Raw genomic sequence first — 18,847 nt, 5'->3', positions numbered from 1 at the left:
CTCGGCCCGGGCTCCGGATCGCGCTCGGCCCCGGCTCCCGACCCGCGGCTCCGGCCCCCCGCTACCCCACTGCCCGCTCTCGGCCCCGCGGAGGAGCGGCCATGCCGCCGCGGCGCAGCATCGTGGAGGTGAAGGTGCTGGACGTGCAGAAGCGGCGGGTGCCCAACAAGCATTATGTGAGTGCCGCGCGGCCCCACGCCCCCTCTCGAGCCCGTCCCCGCCGGGGCGACGGGAGCCCCCCGGCCCTGGAAACTTCTGCCTCCTGCCCCCTCTCCCCCACCTCGCCGCCTCTGCCCCCTCCGCCTTGCGGCCGCGCCGCCCGGGTCTCTCCCGGCTCCTCCCCTCCCTTCCCCTCCCCCTCCTCTCTTTTCCCCCCGTCCTGCCTTTTCCCTGCCTCCCTCCTCGGCCCCCACTCGCCTCTGGGCCGCTTCTCCTACCCCTTGTACCCCCCCTCCTGTCCTACCCATCCGTGGAAAAGTCTGGCCCCAGCCGATGCAGGGGACAGAGAGACAGAAAGAGAGAGGGGGCGCCCGTTCTCAGGCCCCCCGGGTCCGCAGGCGCTCGCCCCGCGGTGACCAGCCACAGGTAGCCCTGCCGGCGATCGCCAAGTTCAGCCGCGTCCTCTTGGAGGAGCCAGGCTGGGCGGTGGAGGAGATCTCTGAGAAGGCACCCTTTGGGTGCCTGCGCCTTCAAAGGGTTAAAAAAAGTCCCTGCCCCCCTCTCTCCAGTGACTTCTGCTTTAAAATGTATGAAAGTTTTCTCCTGGTGTCTCTCTCTGTGTGACACGGGGAATCTGGCTTGGTGCTGGTGAGGACTTGAGGAAATGGGCCGGTAGCTTCATTTTGCAGATGGGAAGGCTGAGGTTCTCAGAGGCTGCAGGTTCTGGAAGGTGGCGCCCAATCCAGGTCTTTCTTGCCTGCCTCCGGAAGGTCTGACTGGGGCAGACAGTGGCCCGCAGGTGGGACATGGCTTCCCCAGCAGCTTTGGAGCTGAGTCCGGGGGCTTTGAGGGGCCCCGGGATCATCTCAGAGGCTCGGGGTAGGGGGATAATGCGGCTGTGGGGTGCTGGGCCCAGGGGAGGGCCCCCCCCCCCGGCTGCAGGGAAAGGGGCTGGTGCTGAGAAGGGGGCCCCCCGGCAGTGCCCAGTTGCAGAGAAGTCCACCAGGAAGGAAGAAGGAGCAAGAGGGAGGGAGAAACCCTAACAAAGACGAGTGGAACAATGAATAGCAAAGGGCGTTGGCTGGTGAAACTCCGCTCCTTGGCCTTCCGGCAAGTCGTCTTTGGATCTATTTTCTTAAGAGCCTCATTCTTCCAGAGCAGATCGACGTGCCCTCCCTGAGTAGCCTATAAACTCCTGAGAGGAGAGAGCTGGAATCCACTCCGCTCCACGAGGAAGGGTGTGCTGTGTGAGTCTGTATTGTTATTGGCTGGGCAGCTGGTGTTTCAGCCCTTCGCCAGCGGTGGGGAGCTATTTCCTGTACCTGTGGCATCTTTAAATAGAGTGAAGTTTCCCTTGACTCCAGGACTGAGTGAAATTGTCTTTTTTTTTTTTGCCTTCTTTCCTTTCTTTAAGTTTAAAAAAAAACAAACATTTTGTGAACTGTTTCAAATTACTGCCAAATCGGGGTTTCTTGTTTGAGCCTGTTGAGTGTGTAATCGAGCCGCGTCTTTGGTATGAGTGTCTCCCCAACATGGCAAGAGGTTGGCATCTGAAGTGCTCCCTGCTGCCTCCCACCAGGTCTGGGAGCTGGCAGAGCCAGAATAGATACAGCCACCAAGAACTGCCTCCACCCTCTGCTCACTCTCTTCTCTCTCGTCACACACATATCAGGCAGAGGTTCTTGAGCCTACTTGACAGATGAGGAAACTGAGGCTCAGGAAGGCGAGGTCCCATGCCTGAGGCCACAGGCCATGGCAGAGCGGGGGTGTAAATCCAAGTCTGTTGGACCCCCCGAAGTGGTGTTCCACCAGCCCACACCACTTCCCAGATCCCATGCCCTCAGAGTTTCCCTTAGCAAGGCCGCCTCAAAAACTGGGAAGTCTGCCATCATTTGGGACCACCCTGAAGCTTTCATTCTCTGCTTAGCCAGACTACTTTCTGCTGGTTTTTTGAAGGTTCTGCAGTGTTGAGAAGCATCTTTCAACCTCTTTGTAGGAGACTCGAGACAAATCTCTACATGTTCAAATATGGATTTGGGTTCAAATCTTGGCCTTACAACGTGCTGGCTGTGTGGCCTCTCAGAGTCTCCGTTTCCTCATCCATAAGCTTGGCGGGGGTGCCCACTTTTTAGGGGGAGGGACCATGTGACTGGCAGGGTTGGCTTTCCATAGCTGTTCAATGCCTGCCTCCCTGCCCCGTGGTGTTCATGTCACTGTGATTGGGAACATGCTGGAGTCACATGGGAAGGGATTTCACCAAGAACTTGTTTTTCTACATGTGCCTTTAGTCACTCTTATGATTCAAGGTGGCCCCTCTCCCTTCTCTCCGGCCTCTTGGGTTCATCAGATGACGAGAGGCAATGGTATGAACTGAAGTGTGAGTCCTCCAAAGGATGGAGCAGATTTAATGCCATGGTGGCAGGGGCGTTGGACACACCAGAAACTGCCAGTAGCCCCCACTCCTGTTTTAGGCCATCCCCACCCCACCACTCTGGGAGAAATGGGTGTGAGGCAGCTCTTCAGCTCTTGGTGGGTCTGGACTTTCATCCCATTTGGTGTCCTCCTTGCTAAACCTGGCCCAACCACCCTGGAGAGAGAGTGTAGCAGGGGAGTTGGACAGTCCTGGGCTCTGCTACTTCCTGCTGTGTGACCTTGGGCTGGTGAATTTACTTCTCTTGGCTCCATCTTCTATAATCTGCAAATTGTAGACACCGCTGCTACCTGCCTTTAGAGCAGAATTTCTCCAGCTCAGCACTGTTGGCATTTTGGGCTAGATGATTCTTTGTTGTGGGGGCTGTCCTATGCATTGGCGGATGTTTAGCAGCATCTCTGGCATCTACCCACTAGGTGCCAATATCATCATCCTCCTCAGCTGTGACAACCAAAAGTGTGTCTAGGCAGGGGTAGAAGCTCCTAGGGCCTCTGAGGCCCCGGAGGGTGGGTAGTGATTCCTGTTTTTATTATCACCTCCGATGACAGTATTTGGAGATGGCTCCCTTGGAGCCGCTGCCCTATGTGGGAGGCAGGGAGGTGAACTTGGGGAGCTGCTGCCTTTCTCTGCCAGCACCCTTCCTGCCCCAGAGCCAGGGCTTTTTGAATATGTGGAGAGCGGTCTTTCAGGTGTGACACCTGGAGGAGACCCTCCGCCACTGGGTCATCTTCTGGCTTCAGGGAGAAGGAGGAAGCGCCCCTGTAGGTCTTTGTGGGTTTTATTTGGATTACAGCATTTCCTGCTCTGGAGTGGGGTGTACAGAACCTGGGGTTTGGAGGAGACTTCATCATCAGGGGCCCAAGGTGCTGGCTAGTGCTGTCATGGGGTCGTTAGATGTTAAGAACAAGATGTTAAGAGCAAGACAGCAGCAGTCGTTAGAGCAGCAATAGTCATAATAGCTGAACTGTGATCCGTAGCTGTGGGCCGGGTGCTGGATGCAGCTCTCTGTGTGTTTAGTCATCACAACAGCGCTTTCAAATAGGTACTTTTTAATTACACCGATACATTGTTTCCAATGTGTGGATACAGAGAAGAAAACAAATACCTAGCCATCATTCAGCTGTCAGAGCTGTACATTTTGCCTTGTTTCAGATCGTTTTTATTTTTTATTTTTATTGTATTCTTTTTATTGAATTTATTGGGGTGTCCTTTTTATTTTTTAAGAAGTAAAACATTACAGATGCAAAGCCCCCTGTGTACCCTCCTCCACACTCCCCCTCCAAAACACCAACGTCCTGACTTTGCTGTTCCCACACACTTTTTAAAAATAGACAATTAGGATTTTTTTTCTTTAACAGCTTTATTGAGGTATAATTTCCATATGGTAAAATTCATCCATCGTAAGTGTACAATTTGTTGATTTTTAAAGTAAATTTATAGAGCTGTGCAGCCATCACCACAGTCCAGTGTTATACATTTCTGTCACCCCCCCCCCCAAAAAGATCTCTTGCACCTGTTTGTGGTCAATCCCCTCCCCCTCCCACCCTGTGCACCTTTTAATGCTGTTACCTTTTTAACAACCCCCCCAAATCTTGTAGCGAATGTTTCAAAACTGTATGAAAACATTACCCTTTGGAGATCTCTGTTGCTCCTCTGGCTCCGGTTCCTTTTTAACTGCTGTTTAGTATTCCACTTATGAGTGTGCGGCTGTTTATTTGAGCTCCTGGGGGTGTTCTTAGCAGTCCACGTTCATGGAGCTGCTCCCACGCACATTTGCCCAGAGTGGGATTGCATTTTCACCTTTTCTTTTATATTCCCGGGAGTGGTGTCTGTGGGTCCCATTGTTCTAGGTTCTTACTAACATTCTGAATTGTCAAACTTTTTAGTTTTTGCGAGCCTGGGGGATGCAGAATAGTATCTAATGGTGGTATTTGCTTTTCCCACCTTTATCAGCTATTTAAGTTTCCTCTTCTGTGAATTGCCTGTTTTACTTTTTGTCCCCCCTTTCGGTATATTGGGTTATTTGTCTTCTATTTATTTGTAAAATGTATTTATACATTCAGGACCCTAATCCGTCAGGTCATTACATTAGCATTCCCCTTTCCCCTTGTGACCGGAGGCTCAGAGAGGTGGAGGCACAGTCTGAGGTCACACAGCAAGGAATGGAGCCCACCCCTGAGCCACGTGACCTTCAATGGGTCACTTAAGCTTCTGGGCCCCAGTTCCTCAGTGCTGGCCCTTTCTTCATCCCCCTGTTCCTAGCACCTGGATGCGTGAAATGGGAGCTCCAGGGGAGCTCTGATTATGCCCCTGGAGTGATCAGTTGGCAGGCCCTGTATTGCCCACCTGGAAACCTCCCTCCTGCCTTTGCCAGGTTCTGAGAGCCCAGAGGTCACTGTCCTGAGCAGCTGAGATCTGTAGGGTAGGCCGCACTGTATCAGGCGTTGCGGGTATTCTCTCCCTGTCTCTACAGGAGACCTTTGGCCGGTGAGCTCAGTGGTGTGGGACAGACTGTGAATCTGCTGCCCACATTAGCTGCCTTCTGTTTTCCAGCCACCAATTGCCGCCCCCCCATTGTGCAGGAACATGCAGGGCAGCAAACTTGAGTGGAAAGAACTTGGGCATTAGAGACAAACACATCTGGGCACTCAACGCTCTGACTTAGTTTCTGCATCTGCAACGTGAGTTCAGGGTCCTCCTTCCAGGACTACTGTGTACTTCTTTGATAACTTAGGCCCTCAATCTGTGCTCCATTGCTCCTGCTCATGGGATGGATGCCAGCTACTTACACCATTCTTAGGACCTGCCATGGCCTTCAAGATGAAAAGACCTGGTCCTGAATCCTCTCCAGGCACTCCTGAGCTGGATGGCCTTGCCCTCTGGGGCCTGTGACATGCAAGTAGTCATAGTGTTCACTCACAGTCCGGGCAGTTGTGAGGATTCACTCTTTTCACACAATACTGATTATGATGCCTCCTGTATAAAAGGCACTTGGGGTGCTAGTTATGAAAAGTAACAGTAATGATCATAATGGCCATGATCCAAATCTCTCTGCCCCTTTCCTGCTAGCTGCCCTGGGGGCATGCTGCAAATTTTCTGAGCTCTTTTATTCAAGAAGCATTTATAGGGTGCCTGCCGGAAGCTGGACACCTTGCGGCCACTGGGACAGACCCGTGAGCAAGGCAGAGCCTGTCTACCTGCTCTGCGGGCATGTTCTTGTCCTGCGCTCTGGCTGTGCCACACAGAGACAGTGTCCCCAGTCAGCCTGAAGGCCCTGTGGGTAGGTTTTGAAAAGAAAATGGTTATTGCTTTTTTTTTTTGTGATTGAAAAACAGTGTCCCTCATCAGGCAGGGCGCGCCATCCTGGTCTGGTCACCTCACCTGAGGGACCGTCCTCAGTGATGTCTCGGCCTGCTTCTCTTACACTCTGGGCTCCTGCGGATGTCTCGAGCGCCAACGGGGTGGCACTTTTATATCCTCAGATTACCGACAGGTCTCTTTAATTCAAACTTTGAATCTGTGCCATTCGGTGCTTCTGGTAAGCAGAGAGAAAGTACGCTCAAATCCCCTCCCAGCAGTGACCTCAGACAAATTACTTACCTCTCTGGGAATAGTGACAGTTTCAATTTCATAGGGCCGCTGTGCGGATTACATGGGGCTAGCATATAGTAAGGTTCTGTAACGATGAGCTGTCCTAACATGGTATCTTAACACAGTATACGCTGCGCACTAATGTAGAGTACATAGTGTCGTTTACGAGAGTAAGCAGTTGGTAACCACTTAAACACCATCGGTAGGAGACAAGATAAAATGTGCTCCTATATACTGTATCTACCTGCTAGAATGCCATCAAGATAGTAAAAATGTATCCTGTCTTCTGTCCTGGTAATAGTAAGTAGGAAAAGCTGCCTGCAAAACAATAGACTCAGGCTGATTCCCACCTGATGACAAATTAAGGATGAAAATCTCTATATGTGTGAGCACAGAACTACAGCTGATAAAATATATGTCACTGGTTTTTTTGCTTTGGTTTTTTGTTTTGCGCTTGTCTGTGCTTTTCTCTGTTTTCCAAACGTTCTGCTGTGAACACACATTCCTGTTTTTAGTAAAAATAGAAAAACAGCAAGTGCTCGTTTGAAAAAAGCAGTGCCCGGCTGTGTGGCTCCGGCCAGGTTTCACATCCCGCTGCCTGGCCTGGCCTGAACCAGGGGCTTGTCCAGCTCCTCCGAGAACCTGTCCTCCGGCTGCCCAGACTCCTCCCCGCCTCCTGCCGCAGAGGGAGGTCTGCCCGTGGCTTTCCAGCCTGAGAGCCCAAGAAGTGGAAAGAGATGAGTTTAAAATACCACAGGAGAAGGCCTGAGCAGATGCTTTTCTAGTTAAAATGCTCCTTGCTCAGCAGGCCCAGGCTCTCATCCCATAGCGCCTGCTGCTTAGTAGGGCTGGAAGGAACTGCAGCTCTGAGTTCAGTGCTGTGCCCGCCAATGTCACGGGCACCGGGAAGACCATCCAGGCTAGAGCTGGCCCTGCACCCCACTTCCCTGGGGGTTTCGTACGTCCGCTTGTCACCCACCCGGAGGTGCACAGCAGTCAGTCAGCAGCACCGTTAGCACACTGCCCGAAAGGACCAGGGGCACCGCACTTCTCGTCCAGGACACTCATATCCTGGCCGTCAGTTGTGCATGCTTTTTTCCTTGGAGAAGAGGCTGTGGTCGGGAGCCCGGTGCTGCTTTGCATGACTCAGTTTTCTCCTTCCCCTTGGAGATGAGGGCCAGCTGTGGGTCACTGCAGCTGCAGGAAGGGCAGCCACCCACTGAGCATCCTGTCAGCCTGGTGGGTGCAAGCAGCGAGTGGTGCGCACCCACCGTGGCCGAAGCGGAGGGGACAGGCTCATTAAGGAGGCCGTGTGGCGGGAGGACTGTGAGCGTGGCTTCTGCGCTCCGAGGCTGGGTTTGAGTCCGGTTCCGTCGTTCACGCGCTGCTGGCACTGAGCCTTCTCCTCTGGGAAGTGGGTGGCTTTAGCGAGGAAATCAAGTGAACTTTTGTGCAGAACGCCCGGGGGAGGGTGCCACTGGGCTGCTTGTCCTTGGAGCTTTGTAGCCGGGGGTAATGCCCAGAAGCTGGGGCCCTGAGGTGCGGTCAGCCGGACCCTGGCTGGAGCTGGCATCCCCGCCCCCTGTCCTGACGTGGGAACTGGCTGCTGGAAGAGACTCAGGAGGCTCAGTGTTCCCCACAGCTGGCCGGGGGGCAGGAGCTGGTGTGGCTCACTCCTCCAGGACTCTGCCTCGGCCGGGAGCCCGCAGGCCCGAGCTCTGCCACAAGCCATTGATCCTCTGCCCTGTTCCCCAAACTGCAGGGTGTTGTCTCCCTATACGTGCTGGCCCAGGCGCAAGCCTGTGGACAGTGAGCCCACGCCTAGGGCCTTCTTCGCGGGGAGGGGAGACGGGGCTGGAGGTGCATCTCGTGTGTGTGCGGGCAGAGCTCTACCACCCGCTTCTGCAGCCGGGCTCAGGCCATCCCAGGGCCCCCGGTTGCCGGGTTTCACCAGCTGAAAAATGCAGGGAGCCCAGTTAAATGTGAATTTCACATAAACTTGCACAATTAGGGGCATACTGATACTAAAAAAAAGTATTCATTGTTTACTTGAAATTCAGATTCTACCGGGCATCCTATACTCCCAGAACCAGCACGTTCAAAAAAAAAAAAAAAAAAAGGAGCAATAACCCAGAAACCTTTGTACTTTTTAATATCGACAGTGTTTCTTGAGGCTTCACTGCACAGACATCAGTCCCTCCAGCGCCAGGCACCTGTGAGCTCAGTGGTGACCTGCAGGTATGCGCACCGGGCATTCAGACCTCAGGGTCAGTAGCCTGAAGGAAAGAGGTAGACGGGTCATTCGGGGCTCGTCTGGAAGTTGGGGAGTGAGTGGAGGCCTGTGCTGCGTTCTGGGAAGTAGGACACAGCAGAGGTGACGCACGGTGGTTCACAAACACAGTGGGGGATGTTGCCAAGTGGAGAAGGGTGAAGGAATCTCAGGTAGAGAGAGCATGAGGGTAAGGAGGCAGAAACCCTGGCTTGTGCTATGTTTGGAAAAAGCGGGGGAGGTTTGAGTGATGGAGGGGAGCGTTGACAGGCAGTCAGGGGCCAGAAGTGTCTGGGGGCTCCTGCCTGGGTCAAGAACCATGAAAGAATACCAAGCATGGAGCTCACCCTCGAGAGGGCCGAGGCCCCAGTGCTCACCGGCCGGGGACCGGACTCAGGACCAGAGGTGTCCAAGATGGAAGTCACAGGAGCAGCTGAGAGGTGCTGGTTCTTGGCTTGATGGGTGGAGAGGAAGGCCTTTCACAGGAAAAACGGAAGGACAGCACAGACACGAGAGGCTGGAGGAAGAGAGCGTGTCCATAAGGAGGGCTGTGTGGGGAGAGAGAAGATCGAGATTAGAAAGAGAGAGGGGGAACTGTGGAAGCCGGTAGGAAGTCTCAAATTTGGGAGGGATTAAATTACTCCAGACTTGCTTTGTTCTCAAGGCTTAATAATAATTGTTTTATGATTATCGAACAGCTTTTTTTAAAAAAAAAAGATTCCAGAGAAAGAGGAAAGGAGAGAGGGGGGAGAAAGAGAAATACTGATCAGTTGCCTCCCATATGCACCCCAACTGGGGATTGAACCTACAACCTAGATATGTGCCCCGACCAGGAATTGAACCTGCGATTTTTTGGTGTATGAGACAGCGCTCCATTGACCTGAGCAAGCTGGCCAGGGCGAATAGCTCATCTTTATCTGCGTGCTTATTATGTGCTCAAGGCTTGTCCTGCATAAAGCACCGGACCTGCTCAGCAGCCCTGAGATAAGGACTATTAGTCAGGGCTCCGGACCTGGCTCACTTAAGCCACAGGGAGCGTATTGGAAAGATGGCTCTGCCAGAATCAAGGGGAAACTCAACACTTCGTCACAGGAAGTTACCATCCAGAAAGTAGGAAGTACAGGCGGGCAAGGCAGGTGGCAGCTGCCTCCCCCAGCCCCCAGGGCCCCTCACGCAGGAGCCCAGTTGGAGGAAGAGGGCGTCTGCCTGGCCATCCCTGGGCCAGCAAGGGCAGGACATTGTGACAGGCAGTCCAAGTAGCAGAAGGGAGGGATGGTCCTTGCAGGAGGCGCAGGGCACGGCTGCCGGAAGAAGGGGGCGTGGAGCCAAGACGTCTTGGATTGGGATTGCACGTTTGTGGAGGGAAGGCTGTCAATAGTTAAAGAATGTGGATAAAATGGGAACCTTTGGTCATGGAATTGTAGGTGGTGGTAGAAGGTTTCTGTTTGTGAAATGTATGTAACAAAAATAAAATTTCAAAAACTAAAAAAGAAGAAGAAAAAGAAATGAGGTGGGAACAATAGACGTCTGCTCGGCGGGTGCTGGGACAGCCCGTCTCGCCAGCGTAGGGACTGGGGCTTGGAAAGCTGAAGACGCTCTCACCGAGGAGGCTCTAGAGGCTGGTTGGGCTTCGTTCTGCAAAGCGAAAGGCCACCTGTTTGATTCCCTGGGTTGCGGGTTTGGTCCCCATTGGGGTGCGTAAGAGAGACAACCGATCAATGTCCCTCTCCCTCTTTTTCTCCCTCCCCTCCCATCTCTCTAAAAAATAAATAAATAAATAAGGAAGGAAGGAAGGAACAAAGAAAGGTGAAGTGATTTCCCCAGGATCCCACTTGGCTCTGTTGCCTGTCACTGACTATAAATAGGGTACAGTCAACTCACCCCAAGATTCAAAGAGAAACATTGCCTTAAAGCACACAAGGATAATATTTTCTATTCTGCTTAATTAAGCAGAATAGCGTGGACCCCCGCTTACTGCTCTGGCAAGAAAGCCGGAAACCCACGCAGTGGCGTCACCGTTTCTTCCGTCCCAGCGAAGGTGTGAATCAGCAGCCTGTGGCTTCGGCCACCCTTGGCTGCGGGTCAGTTGCACAGATGTGTTTTTTTTTTGGTCTGCCCTCAGCCAGGCCTGGCGCTGAGCTGGAGCAACACAGAGTTGACCAGGAAGCCTTTGTCCTCATAGAGGTCACCATCTGGAACATGTCACCACAGCATAAGGGCTGTGACGGGGCCTGGCGTGGGGCTGAGGGGACAGGGCAAAGGTCTGAGGCCCGGATGGTCCGTTCCCTGCTGGGATAGTCAGGTGTGCTCTGAGCTGGGGTCAAAAGGGGACGTGTGTTCTGGGGCAGGGAAAGCTGACTAGCACAGTTCTTCCTATATGGATAGAGTTCAGAGGGTCCTTGAACTTGGAAGAGGGGGGAGTATATCTTTATTCAAGCCTCCAACAGTAATTTAGCGTTACCTTCATTATAAATGAAGCCAACAACCTTTGATGATTTTAGTGATGCCTGTGACTTTGTCACCAGGAGAAATTCACCAGTATTTATATCACTTTATAGTTTTGCATAGATCCCAGTAGATCCTTTATATTCATCACTACTTCAAAATGGTGATGTTACTTGATCCACTGATAGATCTTGCCATTTATTACAGTGATGAAGATGTACGTAACTTTATTTTGGAAACATTTTTATTATAATTGAATGTAATTACTTTCACCTAGAACCCTATGAGCTTTATTTTATTCATTTTAAATCATTCTGAGAAAGGACCCATGGGTTTCATCAGATTGCCAGAAGGGTTTGTGGTGCAGAGAAAAGATGAGACTTCTGGGTAGACGTTCCAGAAGTTGGGCTTGGAAGCCAGGTGGCAGGGGTGTGACCCAGCTCTGCCAGTTACTGGCTGAATGTTGTGACCTTAATAGGTGACTTAACTTCTCTGTGCCTCAGTTTCTTCAAATGAGGGTGAGAATAGTACCTACTGGGGGTTATTTCACGTAATGGATTTAGAGCAGTACCTGGCACAGAAAAATGCTAAATAGCACTGGCTAGTGTGGCTCAATGGATTGAGCACCGGCCTGTGAACCAAAGGGTCACCAGTTCGATCCCCAGTCAGGGCACATGCCTGGGTTGTGGGCCAGGCCCCCAGTTGGGGGCGTGAGAAGCAGCCACACATTGACACATTGATGTTTCTCCCCCTCTTTTTCTCCCTCCCTTCCTCTCTCTCTATAACTAAATAAATGAAATCTTTTTAAAAAAGTGCTAGTTACCCTTTAGTATTACCTTTACCATCACCATTGTCTGACTAGTGATATGTATTTTTAATACTCAGCCCAGATGGTATGACACAGGGGGTCTGGAATGACCACACATTGAGAGACATACTCTAAACGGACCCGCCCGGGATGCACCCCTCAGATTTAAAGTGGTCTTCCCCAAAGACTTAGAGATTTGAATATTCAGCAGTGTGGTTATTAAAACAGCCTTGAAAATAGTCTGAATGTTCATCATTGGAGGCATGATTAACTAAATGATATATAGCCTTACATTGGACTAGTAAGGATCTTTTAAAAATGGTTTGTTCCAAGAATGTTTAATGAAATGCTCACCGTATAATACTAGCGAAAAAGACAAATTGCGTATACAATGTGATCTTGATGTCAAAAAATACTTCAATGTTGTATAGAAAAGGGGGCTGGGAAGAAATGTGGCCAGAGCACCTTCTCTGGCGGTGGAAACGCTGACAGCCGTTCAAACCATGGACTGCTTACTACCAGCTGGACTGACCTCCTAAGTGGACCTCCCCAGGCCTTGGAACTGTAGACTGGAAACGGTGTAGCTGGTGTGGCGAACAATTACCTTGTTTTAAATTGTGTTACATTTTCATGTATTACCCCAGGTTTCTCTAGGGTGGAGGGGGCAGTCTAGGACGGTGGAGTCAGGAAGGCTTCCAGGAGGGAGGAAGAAGGAGGGGCCCCTGCTTCCCTTGCTCCATGGTTTTCCTGTCTTAAAGATTTGTGTATGGGGCACAAGAAGCTGGCAGAACAAGTCTACACCGGGGCTCAAATTGAGGCAGGAAAAATAGCCTCTGCCAGGTGAGGAGCCCAGCAGGTTAGGGGTGCAGGGATGGGGTGGCCAAGGCTACCCACAGAACCTGACCCTCAGGGGCCCCGTCTTGATTTCATGCAGGAAATGGGACTCCTTGGCTGTACGAAGTTTGGGACCCACTTATGCAGCCCCCTCTGCAGTATTGGGTGCTGGAATCCCTACTTGCCTAATGACACCCCAGGCTGGGTGCAAATCCTAGCATTGCCACTTTCTAATTGTGCGATTTGGGGTGGGTTGCTTAACTGCCCAGATACTCCTGGTTTTTTCCTCTTTCAATGGAGGAGTATCCCAGTGTATGATGCCTAGTAAACGCTCAAGAGAGAAGTATCTGTAATTGTTAGTCCAGCCCAGGGGTCACAGATGGCATCCTCCAACTCCCTGGGGTGCAATTAGGTTGAACCATAGGAAATCATCGATTTTTAACTTCTACAAATGGCCATTTCCCTCGGTTCAGCCTAATGATCTGGGTTTGATTGGGGCCTAAGGAACCCATGATGCTTACATGGAAGGGGTTGAGGGCCACCATTCTACTAGACCTCTCGTGGACATTATCCCACGGACACTTTGCAACAGCCCTGAGAGACAGGTGACACGATTATTAGCGTCCCCGTGGTACAGACGGGGGAACGGAGGCGCCTAAGGAGCTTGCCTGGGGAAGCAGCGTCGTCGGGATTGGGACCCAGCTGGGTCCAGTCGTTCGCAATGTCGCTCTCTCAGGACTGGGCTGCCGGTTCCACGCGGCGGGGCCTCGCTTTGGCGCTGGGAGAGCGCCCGGCCTTCCCGCGGGCCCCTTAGACCCGGTGGCTGTGGCCTGAGGCTCCCCGGGACGCTGCCTATGGGACCCACATGTCTCAGCCTGGTGGAGACTGTCCCAGCTTCTGCAGCTGGCTGCTGCTGCTGTGTCTGTGGCTCTGGTTGGGGGACTGGAAGGCGACAGGAGGCACTTGGGTCTGCTCTCATTCCAAACTTTGGGGATGTTCTTCCTTGTTCACTTGTGGAATCCTGGGCCCGGCATCCGAGCTCTAGACCCAGGCACAGCACCCCACTCCCCATCCAGCCCTTGCCCGCAGCCCCACCGAGGGACAGCCAGCATGACCCTAGGAGGGCCGGAGGGCCGGAAGGAGGGCGCGTGCAGCGTGTAAGATGAGGTGGCCTGGGGCCGAGCCGAGGCTCTGTGGCTGGAGGAGAGATGGGAGTCCCCTCCAACTTGGAGGTCCCACCTCTGCCCATTTGACCTCCTGGTTTTAGAAGGTGCCAGACTTTGGGGTGTCTCGCGACCCCTGGCTGGTAGGATCGAGACCAGTCCCCCTGACTCCAGGTGGGGGGATGGGACAGCCACCCTTTATGGAGCGCTGCCTGCTGTGTGGTAGGTGCTGGGTTTAGGGTTTTGTGTGCGTGGAGTCGTCTGGTCCTTACTATCACCCCATGAGGTAGGCACCACTACGCCCCCATTTCACAGGTATGGAAGCAGGCTGAGATAGAACTTGCCCAGGTCTGTGTAGCTAGGAAGTCACCGGGCCAGGGTTTGAACCCAGGCAGTGTGAGGGGCTGGCTAGGGTCAAACCCTTAGTTTTTTTTAAACAAGCACCCTCCGGTGCACTGAGCAACCAGGTTTGAGAACCACTGGGGGGTCGGGGGGGTGAATGGGGTCATCGCCATGCCCTAGCTTCTGAGCTCCTTTAACCTACACATTATGAAGCACCTACTGCTCACCCATGTGGTGCTTGGCTTCACATGTGGGGCCTCATCTACTTTTCAAAACAGAAAGTAATTGCCCCAAGTCACCCAGCTGGTTAGAGGTGGGGGCAGGATTCGAACTCAGCTCTGCTGCGCCTGAGAGCCAGGAGCAAAGAACAGCCCAGATGTCTCATTTGTTTTGTTGGTTAGGAATGGGCATTCTGGAGTCAAACAAACCAGGGTTCAAACCCTGGCCTCTTCCTTACCCAGCCGCGTGCCGCTTTGCGCCAGTGATTTCGCCTCTCTAAACGTCCGTTTTCTCTGTGGTGAAACAGGGCAGATGATAAGCTTCACTCCGCAGGGTTTCCTGAGAGCAGGGTGCTGGGGCTTTAGCGAGTCTAAGCGCCCCTAGGTGGGGGTCCTCAGCTGAGAACTGATCATCCCTCAAGATCCAGAGCAGTTTTCCCCGCTCTGGACAACCTCTCCCAGCTCCACCAGCAGACTTTGCCCTCATCAGCTCTGTGCTCCTTAGGGCACCCGTCACCTGTGAGAGAATTCTCACGTCTTCTCTCTTGAGTACCTGCTATGCACCAGGCACTGTGCTGGCCCATTTGGTGAGAACCGAGACCCGTATGACCATGTGTCTGGGGCTTCTCCCCACTTTGTCGTGGCCTGGGCTAGATGTTGGCTTTACCCCTACCGCCTGCACGCCTGGCACACAGTGGGTGCTCTTGTGGGCTAGATGTTGGCTTTACCCCTACCGCCTGCACGCCTGGCACACAGTGGGCGCTCTTGTTGGCCGCCCAGCTGTTTCTAGGCAGCCTGGCTAACACAGGCAAGGCCCTGACTTGGATTCTCTCACTGCTCTTTCCTCCGTTGCCCTGCGCTCCACGGAGGGAGGCCTGGCAGCCCTGGGGAGCGCCACGGCCCTGGAGGCTTTCCTAGAAAGCCAGCCTGCAGGTTGGTTTCGGCCGGGCGTGGGCTCCAGCTGCCAGCACCTCTGCTGGTCATTGGAAAGTTCCCGTGCCGCTGCGGGCCAGATGTGTAAGAGGACGTGAGCTGGCAGCCAGAGGTCCCGGCTGGAACTACACGCTCGGAGCAGGGCCTGTTCCTACCAGCCCGTGTCTAGAACAATGGGGGCGCTCAGCCGGGGTCCCCTGGAGGTGGTTCCTGCCGCCAGCCACCTGGATAAGACTGGCAGCTTGGGGAAGATGGGCTCTAAGGGTGGGTGGCCCTGTGTGTGCGGGCACACAGGTAGGGGGCAGTGATCCGTTTCAGAGTGTGACATTCCCGACGTTGCCTGTTAGCACCGCTTACCTCGGAAGAGTTGAGTTGGCCCAGGGGAGGCAGACTGAGCTCCAGGGCCTCCCCCCTAATGGGGTTATCAGGAGCGGCCCTGCCCGCTGCCCGGCGTCCGACAGCGGGCCGACCACCCCTGTGCACTAGCTCGCGGAACCCTCCGCCAGCCCTGGAGAGAAGGTGCTGTTGCTCTCTCCACCACAGATGGGACAGGGGAGGCTTGGGGCCATAACGTGTCCTGCAAAGTCGCACAGCCGCCTCCAGGTATAAAGCGGAGGTGCCCAGCTATTGTAAAGCCAGTGCCTTTTTTTTTTTTTTTTTTTACCGCTAAAGGACAATCAAGAGTGAGTATTATTTAAATTTTTTAATTTACATGCGTGCAGGAAAATTCCCTTTTTTGGTTTGGCGTGCCATGAGTTTTCACGCAGGCGTGGGCTCCTGTGGCCGCCAGCACAGCTGGGATGCAGAACAATTCCGTCACCCCCGAAGAATTCCGTTGGGTAGCCTGACTTCATGCGGTGGGCTGAGGCATCCCCTCGGAGTGGGGGCTGCTCCCCGCCCTGCTGTGCTTGTCCTCTGCCTGTTCAGAGAAGCTCTGGGGTGGAGCGTGGACGTGCCTGCCAGCATCGCCCCCTGCCTGCATTCCCCTCTGTGACAAAGTGACAAAGCCGGCTGTTTCCAGTGCCCTTGGCAGCAGAGCTGTTCATTCAGCCGTTTCAAGAGCATTGTTTCTCCCCAGACACGGAGAGCCTTGAGTGAGGTCACCTTGACTTCGGACTGGGTGGCCCCGTCTTGGCTTTTTGTCCATCTGCCTGTCTGTCCGTCTTCTGCCTGTCTGTTTTCCACCAGACATTTCCTGAGAACCCAAATGGCACCAGGCACTGGCAGGACTGTGGCAACCTAGACAGACCTGGTCCCTGCTCCTTGAGGGCTCCCGGAGGAGTTGGGGGGTGACAGTCACCTGGCTAGAATGCGTGCCGACAGGAAGGTAAGCTGAGCTCCGAGAAGTGAAGAACAGCTAAGCAGGCGAAGGGAGAGGCAGGAGACAGTGGCCAGGCGGGAGCAGGAAGGGGCCACCGAAACCGCACGACGGGCCTCTGTTGTCTTCCCAGATGAGGCTGAAAGCGCCAGAAGGGCAGGGGCTTCTGTCTTCCTGGTTCACAGCCATAGTCCCAGCCCTCGGGCGGACGGGAGCCTGGCACCGGGAGGCTCTCTGTCTGTACTTGCTGGACGAATGAATGAATGAGCTGCAGCGCCGGGAGGGGAGCACCGAGACACAGCTAGATTTCCGCTGTAGAGAAAGCGCTGCTCCCTCTCACCTCCCCGCTGGCACCCTCCACACCCAGGTACGCAGGCCAGAGACCCTCGGCTCCGGCGTCCACCGCGCATCCGCTGCCTGCCCCGCGGACTGGGGGGCTGAGGGCGCACCGCCCTCGTCCTCGGGCCGAGCGTCTGCCCTGCCGCAAGCCCTTGCGTTCAGGCCCCAGGCCAAGCATTCACTTAATTGAAAAGATTGAGAAAGAAAAAAGAAAAGAATTGGCAGCTGGCCACCCCCGGTGTGTCACTGGCTGATTCCTGAGGCTGACGTAGGGGCAGTGAAGCGCTGGCCTTGGAGCGCTGGGAGGGAGAAACGGGGCCTCAGAGGCTGAAGGGGCTGGGATTGAGTCTGATGTCACCCGCTTCCCAGCTGCGTGACCTCAGGTCTGGCGTCACCGCCCTGGGCCTGGGCCGCCTCCCCTCCACCCTGAGGTGGCCCCACCGCCCTGCCAGGCCTTCCAGGAGGACAGAACACGTTCTTCATGAAGCTCCCAGCACGGGACCCGCGTCGCCCCCTGTTCCCCAGCTCAGTCGCTGAGTCTGTCTCCCGCCCTCAGTCACCTTGGTCCCGCCTCCCCCGACGTCCCGTGATTCCCTCCGGGGACTCAGAAGCGTCAGGACACTTGGCAGCATTTCTCCGGGAATCACTTGAAGACATAAACACATGCTCTTCAGCACTTCTGGTGGCGGCACTGCTCTGCGGTGTCGGGGGGCTCAAACTCAGCGGGGTGTTGCAATTCCAAAACGAGGTTGGGAGCGCTGACCTACATAGGCCAGATGTTGGGCAGACAGCTGGGGGGACCAGAGGGAACGCCGGGCTCCTCGGGGAGCAGCAGAATCATGTTTCCCATTAGCTAAGCCCGCGGAGCCCGGAGCCCATCCAACTGCCAGTGCTCGGCTGGCTCCGTCTCCCTCCCCCTGCCCCCCCCCCCCCCCCCCGCTCCTTCTCTTCCTCCCCGCCTCACACCCCCTCTGTCTGTGCTTCTCCACCTTCGGCTGGAGCAGCATATTGCCAGAGAGGCGATCTGGAGCCCAGCCAGTCATTCCCAGGCTGGTCCCAGGATCTACCAACCCGGACACCCAACCCATGTGGGAACCTGGTGGGGATGGTGCAGGATCCCACCCAGCTTTTCAAGTTGTTCTTTTTAAACTGAGGTCTCTAGACTCCTGGGCCCCCTCGGACGCATTCCTGGGAGCCTCCTCTGCAGGAAGGAGGTTCATCTGGAACTTGTAACTGATGCTGCTGCTAACTCGGGGTTGCATGTGCTTTGGTATTTCCATTGCTTTGGCTGCAGAGGAAGACAGCTTGCGTTGTCCTGGGCTGGGGACTTGCTGAGGGACCTGGTGGCCTGTGAGCAGAAACTGTTGCCCCTCGGTGTGCTGCATGAGAGACCCTTCTCCCTCCACCTCAAAAGGGCTCTGCTGTGTCTCAGGCTGCTTCCAGCCCTCCTCCCTGCTGGCTGCGTGGCCTCCCGGAACTCATCACTCCAACTACAAAATAAGCAATGGTCTAGAGCAGGGTTTTCCAATATGTGAAGGTCCTGGAACCCCCTGCCGTTGGCCTGTGCAGGCCAAGGAGGACTGTGGGCAGTGGAGGAGCCCAGGCCTGCCCCAAGTCTCTGCAGATGGCTGCCTGTGGCAGTGGGAACCCATGAGGTCTGGCGGTGGGGCCTGCAGGCTGCCGGGTGACACCCTCTTCCACATGCAGAATGCTCAAAGTGGTGCTGCCCGGTGGAAAGTGGGGAAGAGAGCCCAGACACCCACGCCCCTCCCTGGGACCCTGGGGCTTCTCGCAGGCCAGTTTGACCGCCAGCCCAGTCACGTCTAAGAACGCTCCAGACTTAAAGTCATCTGGGCAAGTCCTTGTGCAGGAGGCCTAGAGGGGCTTGAGGATCTTGCAAGGAAATTTGGACACTGTCATGGAAGTGGGAAGAATCCACAGCAGGGAGTGCAGCCCTGAGCGCGTCCCCGCACCTCTCGGCCCCTGTGCTTCCCCAA

At 54.4% G+C, this 18,847-nt stretch overlaps 1 protein-coding gene across 1 annotated transcript in view; it reads left to right on the top strand.

The window, feature by feature from the left end:
* SH3PXD2B (SH3 and PX domains 2B) overlaps window positions 1-18,847 on the top strand; it is a 77,617-nt gene continuing 58,770 nt past the window's right edge. Inside the window, exon 1 of the mRNA XM_090288583.1 lies at window positions 1-176. Coding sequence (XP_090144709.1) covers window positions 102-176 — 75 coding nt within the window. The 5' untranslated portion in view covers window positions 1-101. The remainder of the gene's footprint in view (window positions 177-18,847) is intronic.

The sequence above is a fragment of the Furipterus horrens genome, unplaced genomic scaffold (genome assembly GCF_987537825.1).
Source record: "Furipterus horrens unplaced genomic scaffold, mFurHor1.1.pri manual_scaffold_10, whole genome shotgun sequence".
NCBI lineage: Eukaryota > Metazoa > Chordata > Mammalia > Chiroptera > Furipteridae > Furipterus > Furipterus horrens.
The sequence above is the reverse complement of the archived record's forward strand: the minus strand, read 5'-3'. Positions and strand labels throughout refer to the sequence as shown.